Source organism: Lipophrys pholis, assembly GCF_963383615.2.
Source record: "Lipophrys pholis genome assembly, chromosome: 11".
Classification (NCBI taxonomy): domain Eukaryota; kingdom Metazoa; phylum Chordata; class Actinopteri; order Blenniiformes; family Blenniidae; genus Lipophrys; species Lipophrys pholis.
Window position 1 is genome coordinate 17,913,283 of NC_137631.1, and position 16,250 is coordinate 17,929,532.

General features: G+C 42.1%; 1 protein-coding gene across 4 annotated transcripts in view; it reads left to right on the forward strand.

Annotated features, from left to right (window-relative positions):
• The first annotated feature begins 427 nt into the window (after nt 1-427).
• Nucleotides 428-16,250, forward strand: part of mctp2a (multiple C2 domains, transmembrane 2a) — a 31,526-nt gene continuing 15,703 nt past the window's right edge. For 2 of the 4 annotated variants that reach the window (XR_013935823.1, XM_080475778.1), the window contains exons 1-17: nt 428-531; nt 1,795-2,771; nt 3,559-3,618; nt 3,695-3,806; nt 5,738-5,880; nt 5,977-6,053; nt 6,157-6,271; nt 6,356-6,379; nt 8,701-8,880; nt 9,590-9,720; nt 9,827-10,013; nt 10,664-10,757; nt 10,855-10,957; nt 11,069-11,171; nt 11,259-11,360; nt 11,474-11,548; nt 11,839-11,958. Coding sequence is in view for 2 of the 4 variants with exons in the window: in XM_080475778.1 (XP_080331904.1) it covers nt 1,806-2,771; nt 3,559-3,618; nt 3,695-3,806; nt 5,738-5,880; nt 5,977-6,053; nt 6,157-6,271; nt 6,356-6,379; nt 8,701-8,880; nt 9,590-9,720; nt 9,827-10,013; nt 10,664-10,757; nt 10,855-10,957; nt 11,069-11,171; nt 11,259-11,360; nt 11,474-11,548; nt 11,839-11,958 (2,592 nt within the window). In the remaining 2 variants the exon portion in view is untranslated. The remainder of the gene's footprint in view (nt 532-1,794; nt 2,772-3,558; nt 3,619-3,694; nt 3,807-5,737; nt 5,881-5,976; nt 6,054-6,156; nt 6,272-6,355; nt 6,380-8,700; nt 8,881-9,589; nt 9,721-9,826; nt 10,014-10,663; nt 10,758-10,854; nt 10,958-11,068; nt 11,172-11,258; nt 11,361-11,473; nt 11,549-11,838; nt 11,959-16,250) is intronic. The other 2 variants (XR_013935824.1, XM_080475779.1) reach the window with 1 other exon arrangement.

Genomic DNA, 16,250 nt, shown 5'->3' on the forward strand with positions numbered 1-16,250 from the left:
GCATTCAAGTCTTAAAACTGACAAATTGCAGCACAAAGGCAAATAAACTGTCAAATATACAAATCAACAATAAACAGACTGACAAAACAGGCTGCTGTTCACTGGGCAACTGTTTCAGAGTTACAGTGCTTCAGTGTCTTTTTAATCTCTCGCTACATTGTCTTAATTTACTCAATATTTGTTGTCAGATTTTCGACTGATCCCACACAATCATACTGTTTGTATCTGAATCCATCAAGGACATCGTGGGTAGGTCTCAACGGTCGACGATGGCATTCTCATAGTTCCTGAAACTCACCTTGCGTGACTGGTATGTCCAGTTTCAACCCGTCTGGTTTCTACGCCAATCACTCCCCGACAAAGCTATCTACCAGCTTGAAAGCGCAACTGACATGTCATGTAGTCGTAAAAACTGCCTCTTGTCACCATAGCTGGAATGGTTGAGCTGCTTGTTGGACGACTTTCTACGTCGCTCAGTGGTAAATAAATCATTTGCTGTTCAAGACTGTTTAGCAGAGGTTGACTCAAAAGGTAAAGTACTATATTTTCTTTTTCCGAACTCTACTAGAATAGAAAGATATAAATATATTCTTTAAATATCAAGCTACTTATATGTTGAAATTGATTGTACAATGTGAGAATGATTATGAGCTTTCTTGGGGATAATATAGTCATTTTGTTTTATGTGTTACTTTAGTTTTATCATGTTAAACCGCAATAGGGAACAACTGGCAGAAGTAGGTTAAGTGACTGTGATTCACCACACGATCAGCTGGTGTGTGGAAATATTTGCCTTGCATTGTACCCTGTCTTGTTTTTCTTAGAGAGAAAAAAAAGAGTTAAGAAGAGTCTGTGGCCTGTCTAACATGAGTGCTACTCAAAACGTCTTAAAGCGTTTTAAAAATGTCGATCTAATGTAAAATAGTTGGCATTATGGAGTTCTTTTAGAAACAAAAGAAAAAAAATATATAATAACTTTGACTATCTATTTATCTCCTAAATTTTAAAAGTGTAATATTCAGGTGCTGTTTGCGATACTGCCTGCAGCAACAATAGACTCATTTTAATACCTTAATGGAATAGAACATTGGTTTGAAGTGACAGCTTCTTTTTAAAATGATTATTTTGCTCTTTATATTGGTTTCAGGAAAGGCTTTCTTTTCTCATGTGTGCTAATGTAATGATTTGAATGGACGTTCTTTCAGGCGTCATTGTAAAGGACTCTCAGATCAGAATGACACGTACATATGAACTATTTTGAGTAATTTGTTATGAAAAAAATACATGATGGTTAATAAAGATTTTTTGATCTACTTGATTCAGTCGCAACTTAGCAGACATGCAGCTTGTTTTAGAAGTGAAACACACATAATATAGTAGAACAATCATTTGAAATAAAAATCATTTAGCACGTCATTGAAAAATAGAGACTTATTTGTAATTTTCTTTTAGATTTTCTTTATTTATATTTTGTAGGCTGCAAAAACGTTATAAATGAAGGACCCACTAAGATGAACCATGCTGAGTTGTTTAGTACAGTGATGTTGTTTATTAAGTGGAATCATGCTGATTCTTTTGAAAGCATTTGTTGATGCATTTACTGATCCGAGCTCAGTGTGATTATCATGTATTATAATATTCTAGTCAGTCTTATAGTCACCTCCAGTATATTTTATATATGTTTTTTTTAATTGATATTCATGGACTACAGCTACTCTATATGTTGATACCTTATTATTGGTCTGTATGCATGTAAACACATGAATTTATCATTGATTGATTTTATCTGTAAAGTATAATTCAGGATGGATTCGAAGAAGAAAAACTTCTTGGACAACTTGCGTCTGAAAACCAAGTTTCCTAACCTCAAGAAGCCTCGTAAGAAGGACCTGGCCAAGCAGGGGAGGGGGCTGGCCCATCGACGCAGCATTTCTGTCCCAGACCTACTGTTTGTGCCTGGGGAAGCATTTTCTCCAGATGGACCGATCTTCTATGAGAATCCTCAAGATATCAGTGATACAGATTCTATTGCAAGTGGATCGTATGTTGGTGGCCCACTTTTTGCAGACAAACTGACTGAGTCCTACCCAGATGCCAGGCTCAGGCTTCCACAGATAGACCACTCCAGTCCAGCTTTGAATAGAGTCAGTGCGCCAGCAGACGTGATGAATTATTTTGATGAGATTTTACAGTCCGAGTCAGAAAAGGTGACTCAGGAAGACTACTATGCACAGGTGGATAAAAGAGCCAAAGGGAATGCATCAAAATTCTCCTTTGAACCTGTTCCTGCCCCACGGCACGTCTTTAACGCTGACCAGGTTCCATCACCAAGACTAAGCCCTGCAGAGAGAGTCGGCTTCTCTGGTGACAGGACCCCAGCAGAAAGACCTATATCAGGCTCTGTTGCCGCAATACTATCCAGGGCACATTCAATGGGCGACAGTCAAACAAATCCTTACGAAAGGAGGGCCACGTCAAGTGAGCAAAAAAAGCCCGGTTCAGAAAAAGGGACTCCTCCAGCACTAAGAGCGAATGCTTCTGCAGATAGATTCTCTCTGAAATTAGATGCTCTTGCGGCTCCCTTGGGGAGTACAGATGGCACCTCGCTGGACTCTGGGGGGGTCAGTCCAAGTGAGGAGCAGGTCAGCGTTCCTTGGACAGACTCAGAAGAACAGGACCGAGAACCCTTCTCTCCATTATTGATGAAAGATTTCTCCATTGACGAGAGGCTGCTGGAGGAGAATGAGGACGCTCTGGAGGAAATGGCCGAGGTCAGTGTTTGTCTGTATAAAACATCATGCATACTCATAGGATTCTTCTTGTCATTCAAGTCTTCATGTATATCAAGATCAAAATTTTCTTACAGGAATAAACCATATAGAAAATTGTATTGCAGATATGCTGAAGAAACTAGTAATCGCGAGTTTATTCTTTATTTGTCAATCCTTTAAATTCTTTACACTTGTAGTCTCTGTTGTCATGTGTTGCCATGGCAGAGGTTGTGTGGTATCTCAAAGGTAATAAAAAAATACCGATCTGTCATTGTATTTAAAAGGTGAAAAGACAAAAAAAAAGATTTCAGTACCATGCAATTTTAATCATATTTTCAAGTTTTCTTTAAAGGTGTGAATATTGGTTTTGCTTTCTTCAAGCAGTGCTTGTGTGGTACTAAACCTGAACTGTGAGGCGGCTCCAATATAACAAGTAATTACTTTTTGGGTTTAGTAAATCAAAAGCATCCACAGTTACTTTGTGGTGTAAATGTAAAGTTGTAATTCAGCCCTCGGCTGTTGCTGAAACCGTTGCATCCTCATGCCTCAACATGGCTTAGATAAGACAACCAGTTAAAAACCAGTTCTACTAAATAACCTGTTTAAATGCGACTTTTACAAGAAAACACAAGGTTGATAAAATCTCACTTTGCTTCACACTTTCTTGGGGGAGCATTTACATAACAGAGACACCGTGTTCCTTTACTTAGGGTTGACCGTCTTTCTCTGATTTTAAGTGTATTGTTTTCTGTGAGATTATCTCTAAAATGATTGTTTTCTTGCACAGATGTCCAGTGAAACTTGTGACTTCTTCGACGAAACCATCCAAGATACTCTGGAAAGCTCGGTGAGTGCTCCTCAAGCGAAAGTGAGCAAAGCATCTGATTTGAGATATGCATGTAAATGTGCTCGGTTCTCCACAGGAGGTTGTGACAGCGGGGCCCGAGGTCCAAACTCCAGCTCCATTTCAGAGGTATCTCTTGAACATCAACCTGAAGCACGGAAGCAACCTGGTCATCAGAGATAAGCGCTCCGGTAGGTTGGCGACCTGCACTTCTTCCATAAAATATCTTGACGTTTCAGAGACTGTCAGGCTAAGGAGCTCTCCCTCATTTCGATCTTGAATAACACCGGTAGGTATCGGTGCAGATGAAGATATTTTTTTGGGGCCCATTCCAAAAAGAACTCAGTTCTTTCTATGGTTTTAGCATCAGCTCAAAAGTGAACTTTCAGTGATTAGTACAAGTTCAAACGTTGTAGTTGTGTTCATGTTGGTGATCTTGCGACCATTGTGAGTCAGCGCAGAGAGTGAGACTTGAATGGAAAATAGGTTACCGTTTTTATAAGGAAGATGGGATGTGCTCAGTTAAAGCGCCTGTTAACTCACCGGCGTGACGTGTGCCGTCGCGCGATGCACAAAGAAAAAAAAATGGTAAGGCATGCAGTCAGACCAGTATGACAAAACATGAACTAGGACAAAGTTTCAAGTTGAAATTAAAGAACACCCACCTTAGCTGCAAGTTCTGTGTATTTAAAGATTAAAATCCCTCACCCTGAAATATATTTTCAGTGTTTAAGCTGAATGTTTTATATTATCAACCTTTTTACAGTCATATTGAGGGATACAATTCCTGATGTTTAAAGGACATTTCTCTTTTCTTTTCTTTCTTTCTTTCTTTTTTTTTTTTTTTTCTACACGAGTGGTATTTGTTAATTGATGATCCATTAATGCAGAAGAAAGTGAAACCAAAGTGCTCAAGGCTTTCTGGTCTTTATGTGTTTTACTTTTGGAAAGCAGCAACCTCAAGTGGTCATAATCAGAAATTACAACATATGAAAGAGATCTTGTGTGGTCCTGCTAAGTAGGGCAGCTTACACTCAATTTTCTTTCACTCATTTTTTCAGAGGACGTTTGGTGCTTTTTTTTTCTTTTCTTTTTTTTTCTAAATTCCCAGCAAAATAGTGAATGAGTGATGTTTTACTTTTACCTGCCTGGTGGCAGAAGTCCCACCAAGCCCAGCACCCTAGTTGAGACCTTACTTTCCCTGACAAGATGGCACCATGATGATGCAATCCCCACATGTATCCTGTCTATCTGCTGTTTGCCCAACAATCAACACCATGCCAAAGGATCACCAATGGCATACATTGTCATTACATATTCAGAAAAGGACCCACATCACCCGCCCCCACTCCTTGTTTTTTTTTTTTTTTTGTCCTCTCCTTTTTCCCATTAATTTCCATCGTCACCATTCTCAGTCATGCCAGAGCTTTTCTCCTTGCTAGCTGCCACATTCTCCTCCTGTCAAGTTGCCTGGAGGTTTCCCTGTCACAGGCTGGCAGGGTGGAGCTGCTGTGGGTCCTGCCTGCCTTTGCGAGATGTTCATTTGGAGTGGGGAGCTGACAGGCCTGACAGCCCATCCCCACAGGGCCTTTGTCATGTGATTCAAGCCTCCCTGCAGGCTCTCTCAAGCACCCCTTTATTCCCCTATACAAATGAAGGCATGGGGCTGGCTTTCATTTTTTGGCCAATCTGCATGCAATTGCAGAAACAAAGAAGTCCCATACCCCCACCCCGCTCACAGACAGACTTTCTTAACAGGCTTGGGAGATTAACACTGGTTGCTTCTAGATTTTGGTCTCTGGTTGCCTCACGCTGGCTATTGTTTCGACTCTGACAATTAAACAGCTACATTCCTCTGTTTTAGCCATGTGTGGGGCGCATCTCCTCCCTACATATTTCAATGTCTCACACGGACAGCATGGGGGAAGGGTGTGTATGTTTGGGTGTTTTCTTGCAGAGCACATTATTACGGCCGTTATACGTTCCATGAGGTTTAAACATGCATTGCACTAAATCACTCAGTCCTGTCGTCGATTCTCTGTAATCGTCTGGTAGTTGTACAGTATAATAACGCTAGGTGATAGATAATGCACTCATTTTCAGTTTACGCCATACATTTCAGGCACCAGTGACCCCTATGTGAAGTTCAAACTTGAAGGAAAGCAGTTCTATAAAAGCAAAGTGGTCTACAAAGACTTGAACCCACGGTGGAACGAGTCCTTCTCTCATCCTCTTCGAGACAGAGACCATAAGGTGGACATTCGGGTAAGAACTGTTTGCTTGAATATAAATGGAACATTTTACAACATGGAAATTAAAGCTCATATGAGAATTCAGGAGATGTTTGTAATAATCTTGCAGGTCTACGATAAAAATCGGACCGCTGATGAGTTCATGGGCTCCGGCTCTATTTGTCTGACAAATCTCGAACTGTACAAGTGAGTAATATAATTTCAAGATAGATATTAGGAAGTCTGTTATTTAAGCTATACAGAAGTAGTCATCATTTTTATTATTTCTGAACACTCTCTCTTTCTGCAGAACGTATGAAATTGAGCTGAGACTTAATGATCCCAAAAGTAAAGAAGACGACATGGGCGCTATTATTGTTGACGTCTGCCTGATGTTCAGAGATGCCACCATCAAAAGAAGTCCTGTAAGAATACTCCGGATATGAAAACTTTTTGTTTTGCTTTTGATGTTTTCTAAATTAATTCTTGGGTTTCTTCTCTACTTTCAGAGATGGCCACAAAGAAAGAACAAGGTATGGGTTTTGGAATAATCACATCTTGAATTCACACATTTGATTGAGAGCGCAATTAGGATATTCTGCTCAGGTAATTCCTTGGCTCATGTTTAGCCTGATCAAAGGCACTAGGGGGCAGTAGCTCACTGTACTATGGTGCAACAAAGAATGAGGCGTATGCTCAGGACTGGGGCTTTTGTGTGTAACCTTGTATTGAGCTCTGCCTATTTCTTTTGTGGTTTTATAGTTAACCTTTTTTTTTATCAGTGCATACCATTTTCAATGGTATCATTTTGTTTGAAAGAGTAGGGTACGGTATCAGCCTCTGAACAAACGGAAAATAATAATATTGACTGAATATGTTGTCATGAAAGAGCCCTTAGAGGAGTATTGTTAAACCCTATTTGGTTGTGTAGTAAACAAAGTTCCATCTCTCCTCAAGTGGATTTCAATATATTGCAGCTGTAATTAGATTCAGAGTGAAATAGGAGGGTTGCTGTTTGGGACTCACACTGCAGCGAGTGGGTTTATATTCACACCTATACTGTCACTACATCTGCCACTGTTCAGTCTCTTGATGGTCCAGCAGACAATCTCAATTTGAAATTAGACGACAAAGGAATGAATGCCATTTTCATACACATTGTAGGTTATCCACTACAGATGGTTAAAGATACTCAAAGGGAGACAGAAATGTGTAGTGGGACTCTGCACAGTGTTTTGTTGCCTAAATCACAGTGCTAATTTAACAATGTAACAATGCCATTTTTTTTCCATTTTCATTTTTTGACAAACGTACAATATCTTATTGCATTTAACACCTATCCTGGAAGTGCTGAATACCCAGCTCTTACAGCTCTACTCCCCCTCTGTCAGAACATCGCTCTCTCCCTCTGTGTTGCCACTACAGAGACAGGGGATGGCAAGTGCCTGAGTAAAACTCTGCTGTGTGATAGTGTTTCAAACAGGAGGGGGCGTATGGGAGAAGCGGAAGGGGGGCTCGGCTGTTCGAGGCATGTTGCCAGTGTGGGATGCCTAAGATCGGCAAGGCTGATAATTCCCAGGCATAGCGGGCAATAACCCAGATGTTAGGATGTAATATCACAGCTGTGGATGGACAGTGCTGAGGTACCAGCCAAATGGACCTGGGTCTGAGCTCATCATGCTTGTCCCCATGCTGTCCCACCATATGGAAGCAATCGCACAGCCCTTTTAGGACCAGGAATAGATTCTCTTTAGGGGCCACTTACAGTTAAGTGGAATTGTTTTATTGGCCGCTGAGATAGAAATGTGTCCAAGATAAACACTTGGGATGACTTGGCTGAGGCCTGTTTTATATCGCTCCTCCACTCCCTCTGTTCCTCTTCGTTTGAAGGGGCTGATATTTATAGGGCTGTGCCTGTGGTATTCCATGTTAATTCAGGTCCCAGAGATGTGCTTTGATCCCCTCCGGATTGGGTGGCAATGTGGGTTGTGACCCCGTAGTGATGAGGAGGGGCCGGAGTGGCAGGGGAGTTGCAGTGGGGCTGTTTGAAGCAGCGTCACTGGGGCAGCCGAAGGAGCTGGGCAATCAAAGAGGCAAGAGCAGATTACGCTCCTGCTCTTTAATTACAGTCAGCCCTACACAACCTCTGTGCTGTTTGTTTTTACAGCCCTGGCCTATCACCGCACGGCCTCACGGGAACTCTAACATGGAAACATATCAAGGCCTCTTTCACTCCCCCCTGTGACACATGGCAAAAGAAGTGGATATTTGCTTGGCGTGTCCTTTATTTTCAAAGAGTTAGTGCAATCACGATATCTTCTCGCGTTCTATTGCTTCACATTAGTATGAAAGATTTGCTTTGTTTTGCGGGTTACATTAGACCTGGAAGAATTTGCCAACATGCATTAAACTCTGATGCCGGCCATACATACTGCATGTATGCATAATGTGCTGATGAGAGAGAGCTGTGTAGTTTGCATCATTACTCACTGCTGCCTGCTGTCTCTGGTGCAGTATGCCAAGTGTCCTGCCTCCCCACACTCAGTCTGGGAGCCAGTGATGAGTGGGACTGTCACAGCCAGGGACATCTGGCTGCTCGCTGACGTCCCTCTCTTTCGCTCCTTCCAGGAGCCTCCACCACGTGGCTCGCCTGTCAGTTGAGATGTGCTAATGTGCTCCAACAGAGATGTGCTACACAGTCTAAACTTTGGTCTTACTTTAATGCATTGTGTGAACATGATGAGGTGCAAGGGCGTGGAAGGTGTAGGGCACAGAAAGCTTAAAAACTCTCCATGCAAAATTTATTAATAAAACAAAACATATGTATATGTTTGCATGCATTTTTGCTCAACAGCAGAACCTGGCCGCACAGCCTCAGCAGCGCCCCCCTGAAGCACAGAAGAATCAGCTGAAGAACCAGATGTGGACCGGGGTGCTCGGTATCACCTTAGTGGAGGGACATGAGCTGCCACAATGTAGCCAGGGTGACGTCTACGTCCGCTTTCGCCTTGGTGATCAGAAGTACAAGAGCAAGGTTGGACCTGCTTTTCTAAAGTCTTTCTCTTTTCACACCTCGCCGACACTCTCTTCTTTTTATGCTTTCCTGTCTATTTAATACCTTCTCTTTCTACTTTAACTTTCTTCCCAGCCCCTATCTCTTACTTCCCTGCCTTTCTCTCCCAGCAGGTGCCTGTCAGTGACTCACCTCCACCTTGGCTCACTGGGCCATGGCAGAGGCAGCTCATTAGACTGGGCGAAGCTGCCACTCACTTCTCACTGTGCTTCGGGTGCTGGGCTTCATTGCCTTCATTTGCATACCCAGCATGCCCTGTTCATCTACCTGTACTTGTTGGCCTCCCCCCTGATGATTCTATGGTGCACTTGTCTTGTGTTGTCGTGTCATTTCTTTGTAAACCTCTCTGCTTTCCTCTCTGCTTGTTTGTTTGTTGAACAAAGCTGATTCTAATTGGAAGCTGTCAGTGTTTACAATCCCAGAGTGGCTACTGAGGTGTACACATACAAGCACACACGGATAGATACACATACACACAACACACCTCTCTTTCTCCTCTCCTGCCTCGTTCTGGTTGGACTGAATGAAGACTTAATCCACCTGTCATGCAGGAGCTACTCAGTCTGTTAATGCATTAAACCTGACATTACGTCAAAGGGTTTGTGTGTGTGCATGTGAGTGTGCTTCCACACTACTGTATGTGCTGAATCCGTGTCTTCACTGCCCTCAGAACCTTTGCATTCAGACGAATCCCCAGTGGAGAGAGCAGTTTGACTTCAATCAGTTTGAAGATAACCAGGAACCTCTGCAGGTGGAGGTGTTCTCAAAGAGAGGCAGGAAGAGTGCGGAATCGTGGGGAATGTGAGTATTTTCTGGTTGTTAGTGTTAATTTTGCTCATACAGACACCTTCACAGATCTGGTTAGCTTCACGTGCTTCAATGGAGCAATTTTCTTTTTGTGCCTCAGGTTTGAGGTCGACCTGTCGAGACTTCCACTTAATGAGAGGCAGCTGTATACTAATGTGTTGGACCCAGGAAAAGGCAGACTGGTGTTTCTGGTCACCCTCAGACCCTGCTGGGGAGTCTCCGTCTCTGACATTGAGACCGCTACCTTGGCAAAGCCTGATGAGAGAGACATAGTGGTGGAGAAATATGTAAGTGTTTTTGTGACTTTGTTTTTAAAGGTAAACCGTACTCGATGTGTATTTTCAAGTTGCCTCAGTCAGATTGGAATGTGAGTGCAAATGTCAGTGTGCAGCATCTGAAATGCCAACAACTCCTGGATAAAAATTGAATAGTTCAAAGAGTTAGCAAATGTATGTGCAGACAGTGACTGCTGAGCGTGTACCCACTAGTACAGTCACAGCGAGGTATAAAGGGATGACTACAGAAGCAGATGGACCAGTTCATTAGCAATGTGACTACTAACAAAAGTTACTCTACTTTTTCACCCAATCAACTTCAAGGAATTTAAATAAATAGCCTGTTGGCTATGATATGGAAACCTCCAAGCATTTTTAAGTAAACATCACAAGATGTAAACTACATTGTTGACAAGCTGATTCAGCAACTTTGGTATTCAGATACTTGCATATTCACATGAATTATTTTACAACATGTGTAATATATTTAAGAACAAACTGAATTCACTTTGAACAGACATCAAACATACAGTACATACATACACGATGCCCTGATATTGTGTTCATGAATCATCACTAATATACTAGGTGGCAATGCATTAAATCTACAAGTCATTTAAGTCACCCAATTTGAACTCATCCTATCTATTTTCTTATTTCAGAGTTTGAAAAACTCTCACAAGTCCATGAGAGATGTTGGTTTCCTTCAGGTCAACGTCATTAGGGCAAACGATCTTCCTGCAACAGACCTCAATGGTAAACTGTGAAAGCTATACACACCTGTGTTTTATAGTTACTTGGACATGACACTTTTTCTTTACTGTAAACGATTATATTTCCCTGTTGTTTGCAGGGAAAAGCAACCCTGTCTGTGTTGTTGAACTCGGAAACAGTAAGCTTCAAACTCACACGATGTTCAAGACCCTGAATCCGGAGTGGAACAAAGCATTTACATTGTAATTAAGACCGTTGTAAAAAAAAAAAACAACAACATTAAGTCTTCTGTCTGTATATTTTCTGTTTCTCCACATTTTAATGTGAACAACATTTGTGTAATTGTTATCCAGTCCAATTAAGGACATTCATGATGTGGTGGAGTTGACTATCCTTAATGAAAATGGAGACAAGGCTCCAGACTTTCTGGGGAAAGTGGCCATTCCATTACTGACTGTAAGTATTTTTAGCTATTAAATGGCCACAACAGACTACAATCTGTAAATCTTTAAAATTTATTTATGGATTTTAATGATTTTCTAGGTTGAGCATGGCCAGCCGATATGTTTGTACTTGAAGAAAGAGGACCTGGGAAGAGCTTCTAAAGGAACCATCACACTGGTGCTGGAGGTCATCTACAACCAAGTAAAGATCCAACTGAATGTGGCCACATTTATTATAATTGTGATTCTGTCTTATATAGAGGGGGAGTAAAAGTGTGAAAGTGTTGTACATATCTTTTTATTGTTTATCCCAAGGTCAGAGCTGGCATCAAAACCTTCCAACCGAAGGAGAACAAATTATTGGAGGAAAACATGAAGTTCTCCAAAAAGGTGATTTCTGTTGTTTTTTTTCTTTTCTTTTTTGCTGAATTTAGCAAACACAATAATAACACCAGTTGAAAGATTTGACCCACATTGAACTCATAAAGTAGCTCCACAAAGCTCCACTTGGTCCTAGTTTGGATCGGTCATTGTCATCAGAATTACTTTAATTGGCTCTCACTTTATAAATAGCGAATCAGGGATTGTAAAGCTGATTCAACCTCATTGCAAAGTCATAAACATTATGTCCAGTATCAAATGTTACTAACTGGTGTTTTATTCCAATTATTCCCCATTAGGTTCTTGCCCAGAATATCTATCGGGTTCGAAAAATCAGCACAGCAGTTCTGTACACGTTACAGTACATTAAAAGCTGTTTTCAATGGGAGAGCACACAACGGAGTCTAATAGCCTTTCTGGTAAGTCATTGCCTCACGTTAATGAACTCTCTTTAAGCCTTAGGGCGAACAACTTTTGTCCCATTTCACTGCAGCCCAGTTTTAACTCTTTCATTTTATGTGAATTAGATTTTGAGGAGAATCTTTGGTTGGAGCCATTTACTTTTTCTGGTTGTCTTTTCCCCAACAAAAAAAACAATGGCTGCCTTCTGTTTTTATCCCGTCTGTAATGTGATGGATGTGATTTATCCTTTAAATCAAACCCCACTTGGCTTTCCCTGAGTTCTGATGACATTAGAGTGCATTTGAAGGGGTGTGGTTTGAGCGTTTGTACATCTGACTTCTTAGCAAAGCCTCCTAACCCTGGGGAAGGTGTAAGGAGGATCACAGTCTCAGCTTCCTTGGGTGGAGTAGTGACAGTGTGCCTCTGAGATTTGAACCATGTTTAAATGTCTCTGTTTAGCTGTTTTTAATGAGGGTATGTGATCTTGGGTCCTAAGCTTAAATAATCTGAAAGCACCCAGTGAATCCCCCGCAGTACAGCACATGTAATGTCATGATTAAGAGTGTACACTTGCCATGAAAGCCCTGCCAGCGCTGTGTCAGGGTGAGGAAACGGTCACAGACAGGGTGTGTGAAGAACTCTCCTTTCACCGCCTTTCTTCTGTCTGCTCTGTCTCAGGATGACATGCAATTCATACCTGGTGTATTCTATAAGCCCTTCTCACTGATCCTGAGGTGCAAATCCCCCCAGGCAATGGCCTGGCTCAGTGTATCACAGCCTTTAGAACAGCGCGGCACACAGACAGGCGGACACACAGACAGGAAGGCGGAGAACAATGCGGGCAATTGTAAAAGGACAGAGTGGGAGGAAGACTACTATCTGGGAAAGAAAGTTGGAGCGGAGAAAGGGGAAGACAGTGGAGTAAGAGGTGCGGACTGATAGCGAGAGACTTTGAGGCAGACGCGGAGGCATGGATATGGGCAGGAGAGCAGGAGGATAGGCAGGCTGACAGGTGACAGGTCAGCAGGATGGGGCCATCTTCTTCCACCTATAATTAGATCCTCCGCAGGCGATGAGAGTGTGTGGCGGTACACTCTAATCTTTCATTTCCACTTCCACTCCACCAGCTGTTTAGGAGTGCGTTGTGCGAAATACAGATTTTTGAAAAAAACTTGCTGTTTTTGTCAGGATTGTCACTGTCACCACGGACTAATGTTTAGTTTAGGTTTTTTTTCAGTTTCCTCTCAGTGGGGGTGAAAATTTGTGCAGCTATTACTACGTTATCCTTTTATTTGAAACAGGTAGCGTGTTTTCAGGCACCAGCACACGAGAATGTTTAAAAGCAGACAGAGAAGTCAGAGTTTGTCTGTGACGAGGTGTGCTTCAAATAGTCTGAGAGTCAGAGGTGGCTGGTGAGAATTGCCCAAACAGAGTAAATCTGGCACTGTTATTCATCACCCACTCATCAGCAGACTCAGAGTTCAGCCAGTGAAAAGTTGTTTTTGTCAATGATTTATTATATTCTCGACAAATAACGAGTACAATGAAACAAGCTGATCACATGTAAATATCAGAGGAAGATAGCTTGACTTCATGCTGCCGTCTGACAGTCAGTTAAGGGCAACAACAAGGTCTTGACTGATTATCATTACAAGCCAAGTGCCATGCCACAATCCTCACTTGTGCCCCTGCCCACTCCAAGGGCATCCACCGTACAGTCACTTTTCCTGCTCCGAGTCATCATTTCCAATTAAGTTAGTGTTTGGAGCTGTCTGAAGCAGCATGCCACCATGTGCTTTAATGAAAGCAGCTCCCACTCCTATCTTTATATCTTTAGGCAGTGGTAATAAGGTAACTGATTCAGACATTGACAGATGGCCTCTGCTTGCCTCTCAGATGTGCATAATTATACCACTAGTGTCTGCTCTTTTCCACAGTGGCAGGCAGCGCAGGGCTTCTCGGGGTATGCCAGTAGGAAACACTGCAGTGGTGGGTCTAGCTTTAATATACATTACAATACATTATTTATCATGCATACAGACCAGTGGTACCCTTTTACTCTCTGTACATCCTGTAATGCATTACCACTGCTGTGGTTTTTACTGGGACTGCGGGATGCTCATGTAGTGCTTTACCAGGAATACTTTGCCATTATATCACTCAGTCCCACAGGGCAATTCTCTGACCTCCACACAGCATGCAGTCTGCATCGCTGTCCTGTTTATGTAGATTCATGTATGCATTATGAGGTGGTTGTTGGTATGTGGTGTGCGATGTATTCAAATTTTTTTGCATGAGGGATCACCTCTCTGGTTCACGGCAAGCAAGTAGTAAAAGAAACAGGTTAGTGTTAGTTTCATATTTATCAAGATGATCCCCTCGTGAGTAGCAATCAGAAAACTACACACTGGCTTATTTAGTTTGTAAGTTGCTGCAATGTGTTTTTACTTGCGAGGAAAACTCCTGCCTCCTGCAGCATTGTTACCATTTGTGAGTGCATGAGGTTACTTGTTTTGATTGTGAAAGCTCATCAGCAGAGTCGACACTGTTTGAAGTTGCTTTCAATTTTCCACCAATGGGCTGTACCTTCAAAAAAAATGCCTCTCTAATTAAGTAATGTGATTAAAAAAGAATTGTTGGGGGGGGGGGACCTTTCTTGTGCATTTAAACAAAGTTTTGGCAAATGCTCATAAACATTTTCATCAGCGAATGAATTACAAACAAGAAAATTTGGATTTTCTTCCCCCTCCTCTTGTTTATGCTACTGTAATGAGCTGAGGAGCTGCACTTTTCAAGAGTTTGACAACAGCATGTTCCTTTCTCAGAGAGAGAGGAAAATGTGACAGCTAAAATCTTCATAAAATAACTGCCTTTAGATGTGCTTTTCACTAAGACTGAGCGAGATGAATGTGCTATACATCAGCAGTGACTGCAGAGGGGTCACCCAGAGTTCTTTGCTGCACTCACGACTTGTACCTGTAGATGGAGCTACAGCACTGCTAGAAACACAAGTGGAGGCGCTAAAGAGATCAGATCAGTTACTTTTCCCAACAGGAGCCATTCGTGGGAACAACTTGGAGAGAAATCCTCCATTCTGTATGTTAGGACTAAGAGACACAACTTTCTTTCACAAGAATAAAAAGAGGATGGAGAGGGGGGGGGGGGATGCTAAATGAGCATGTATTAGCCAGCCAAATTAATCTGTTTCAGAAGTTTAAAGTTAAGAACAATTTTGATTTGGATGAAATGGATGAAAGGTAAAGAGAAAAAGGATCATTTACACTTGAAAGCTGATTTTGAGCTTTGCTGTCATTAGACCACTTTAAGTATTTAAGTAGAATTAATATTTTAACATATGAGGTACCTCATCTGTCAGGAGTTTGACTAAAAAGAAACCTGTATACCTTATGAGAGTATTTGAACCATTTTCTTTTTGACACTGCCAGGTAGCAACTGCTTTAGACATCATTTGACAGCCTGTGAAATGCTGATTGCCTCACATCACACACTGTAAAGATGGCATTTGATGAATGTTTGATGCGGTGCAGCTGTAAACACACTTGGCAGCTGCAGCGGGTCCGTTTTGGGGGCTGATAGAATCATCGTCTCCCCAGATGAGGGCAGGACAGGGTCAGATCTGGCTCCAGAGGTCTCAGGAGACCACCTGTGTGTAGCCGCTGCAGTCGGGGCCATTAACCAGAACACCGGCCCAGCCCAGATCAAGGCCATAATCAGAGTTGTCATAATTGTTCTTGTTAACACTGTCCCTGAAAACGAGACGCTTTGTGAGTATTGGACCGGCTCTTTTGTGGTTTACTGCATTGCAGTGTGGCCGAGCTTTTGTGAGAACGGCGAGAGGACTGTGCATGCCTGCGAATTGTCTCCTTGTTTCTGCTTGCATCTGTTTTCCCTCTGTTTGAAAAAGTTAGAGGCCTTAAGGAGTGGGTTTCTTCGGTCTCCTGGGGGTTAGACTCTCCATCTCCTTGGCTGCGGGAGTTCTCACAGGCTGTGCAGTGGGAATGTGTCTCATCAGAAAAAATAAGTGACGGCGGTCCGTGTTCATGTTTTTTTTGTCTGAGAACTATTAATTATTAAATGATAGACTGTGACAACTTGCAAACTTCTTTGGAGTGCCTTCCGATTTACCACGGGATTATTATTTAGCAGCTGTAATTGACAGGTCCTAAAGATAATGGAATACAATGTGCATCCTCGGTACATGCCACCTTATTAGTGGCAATAATGCGCTTTTGTCATTCATTAAATTTATTCAGGGAAATTGTTCTTCTTTTTATCTTTTCGAACATTA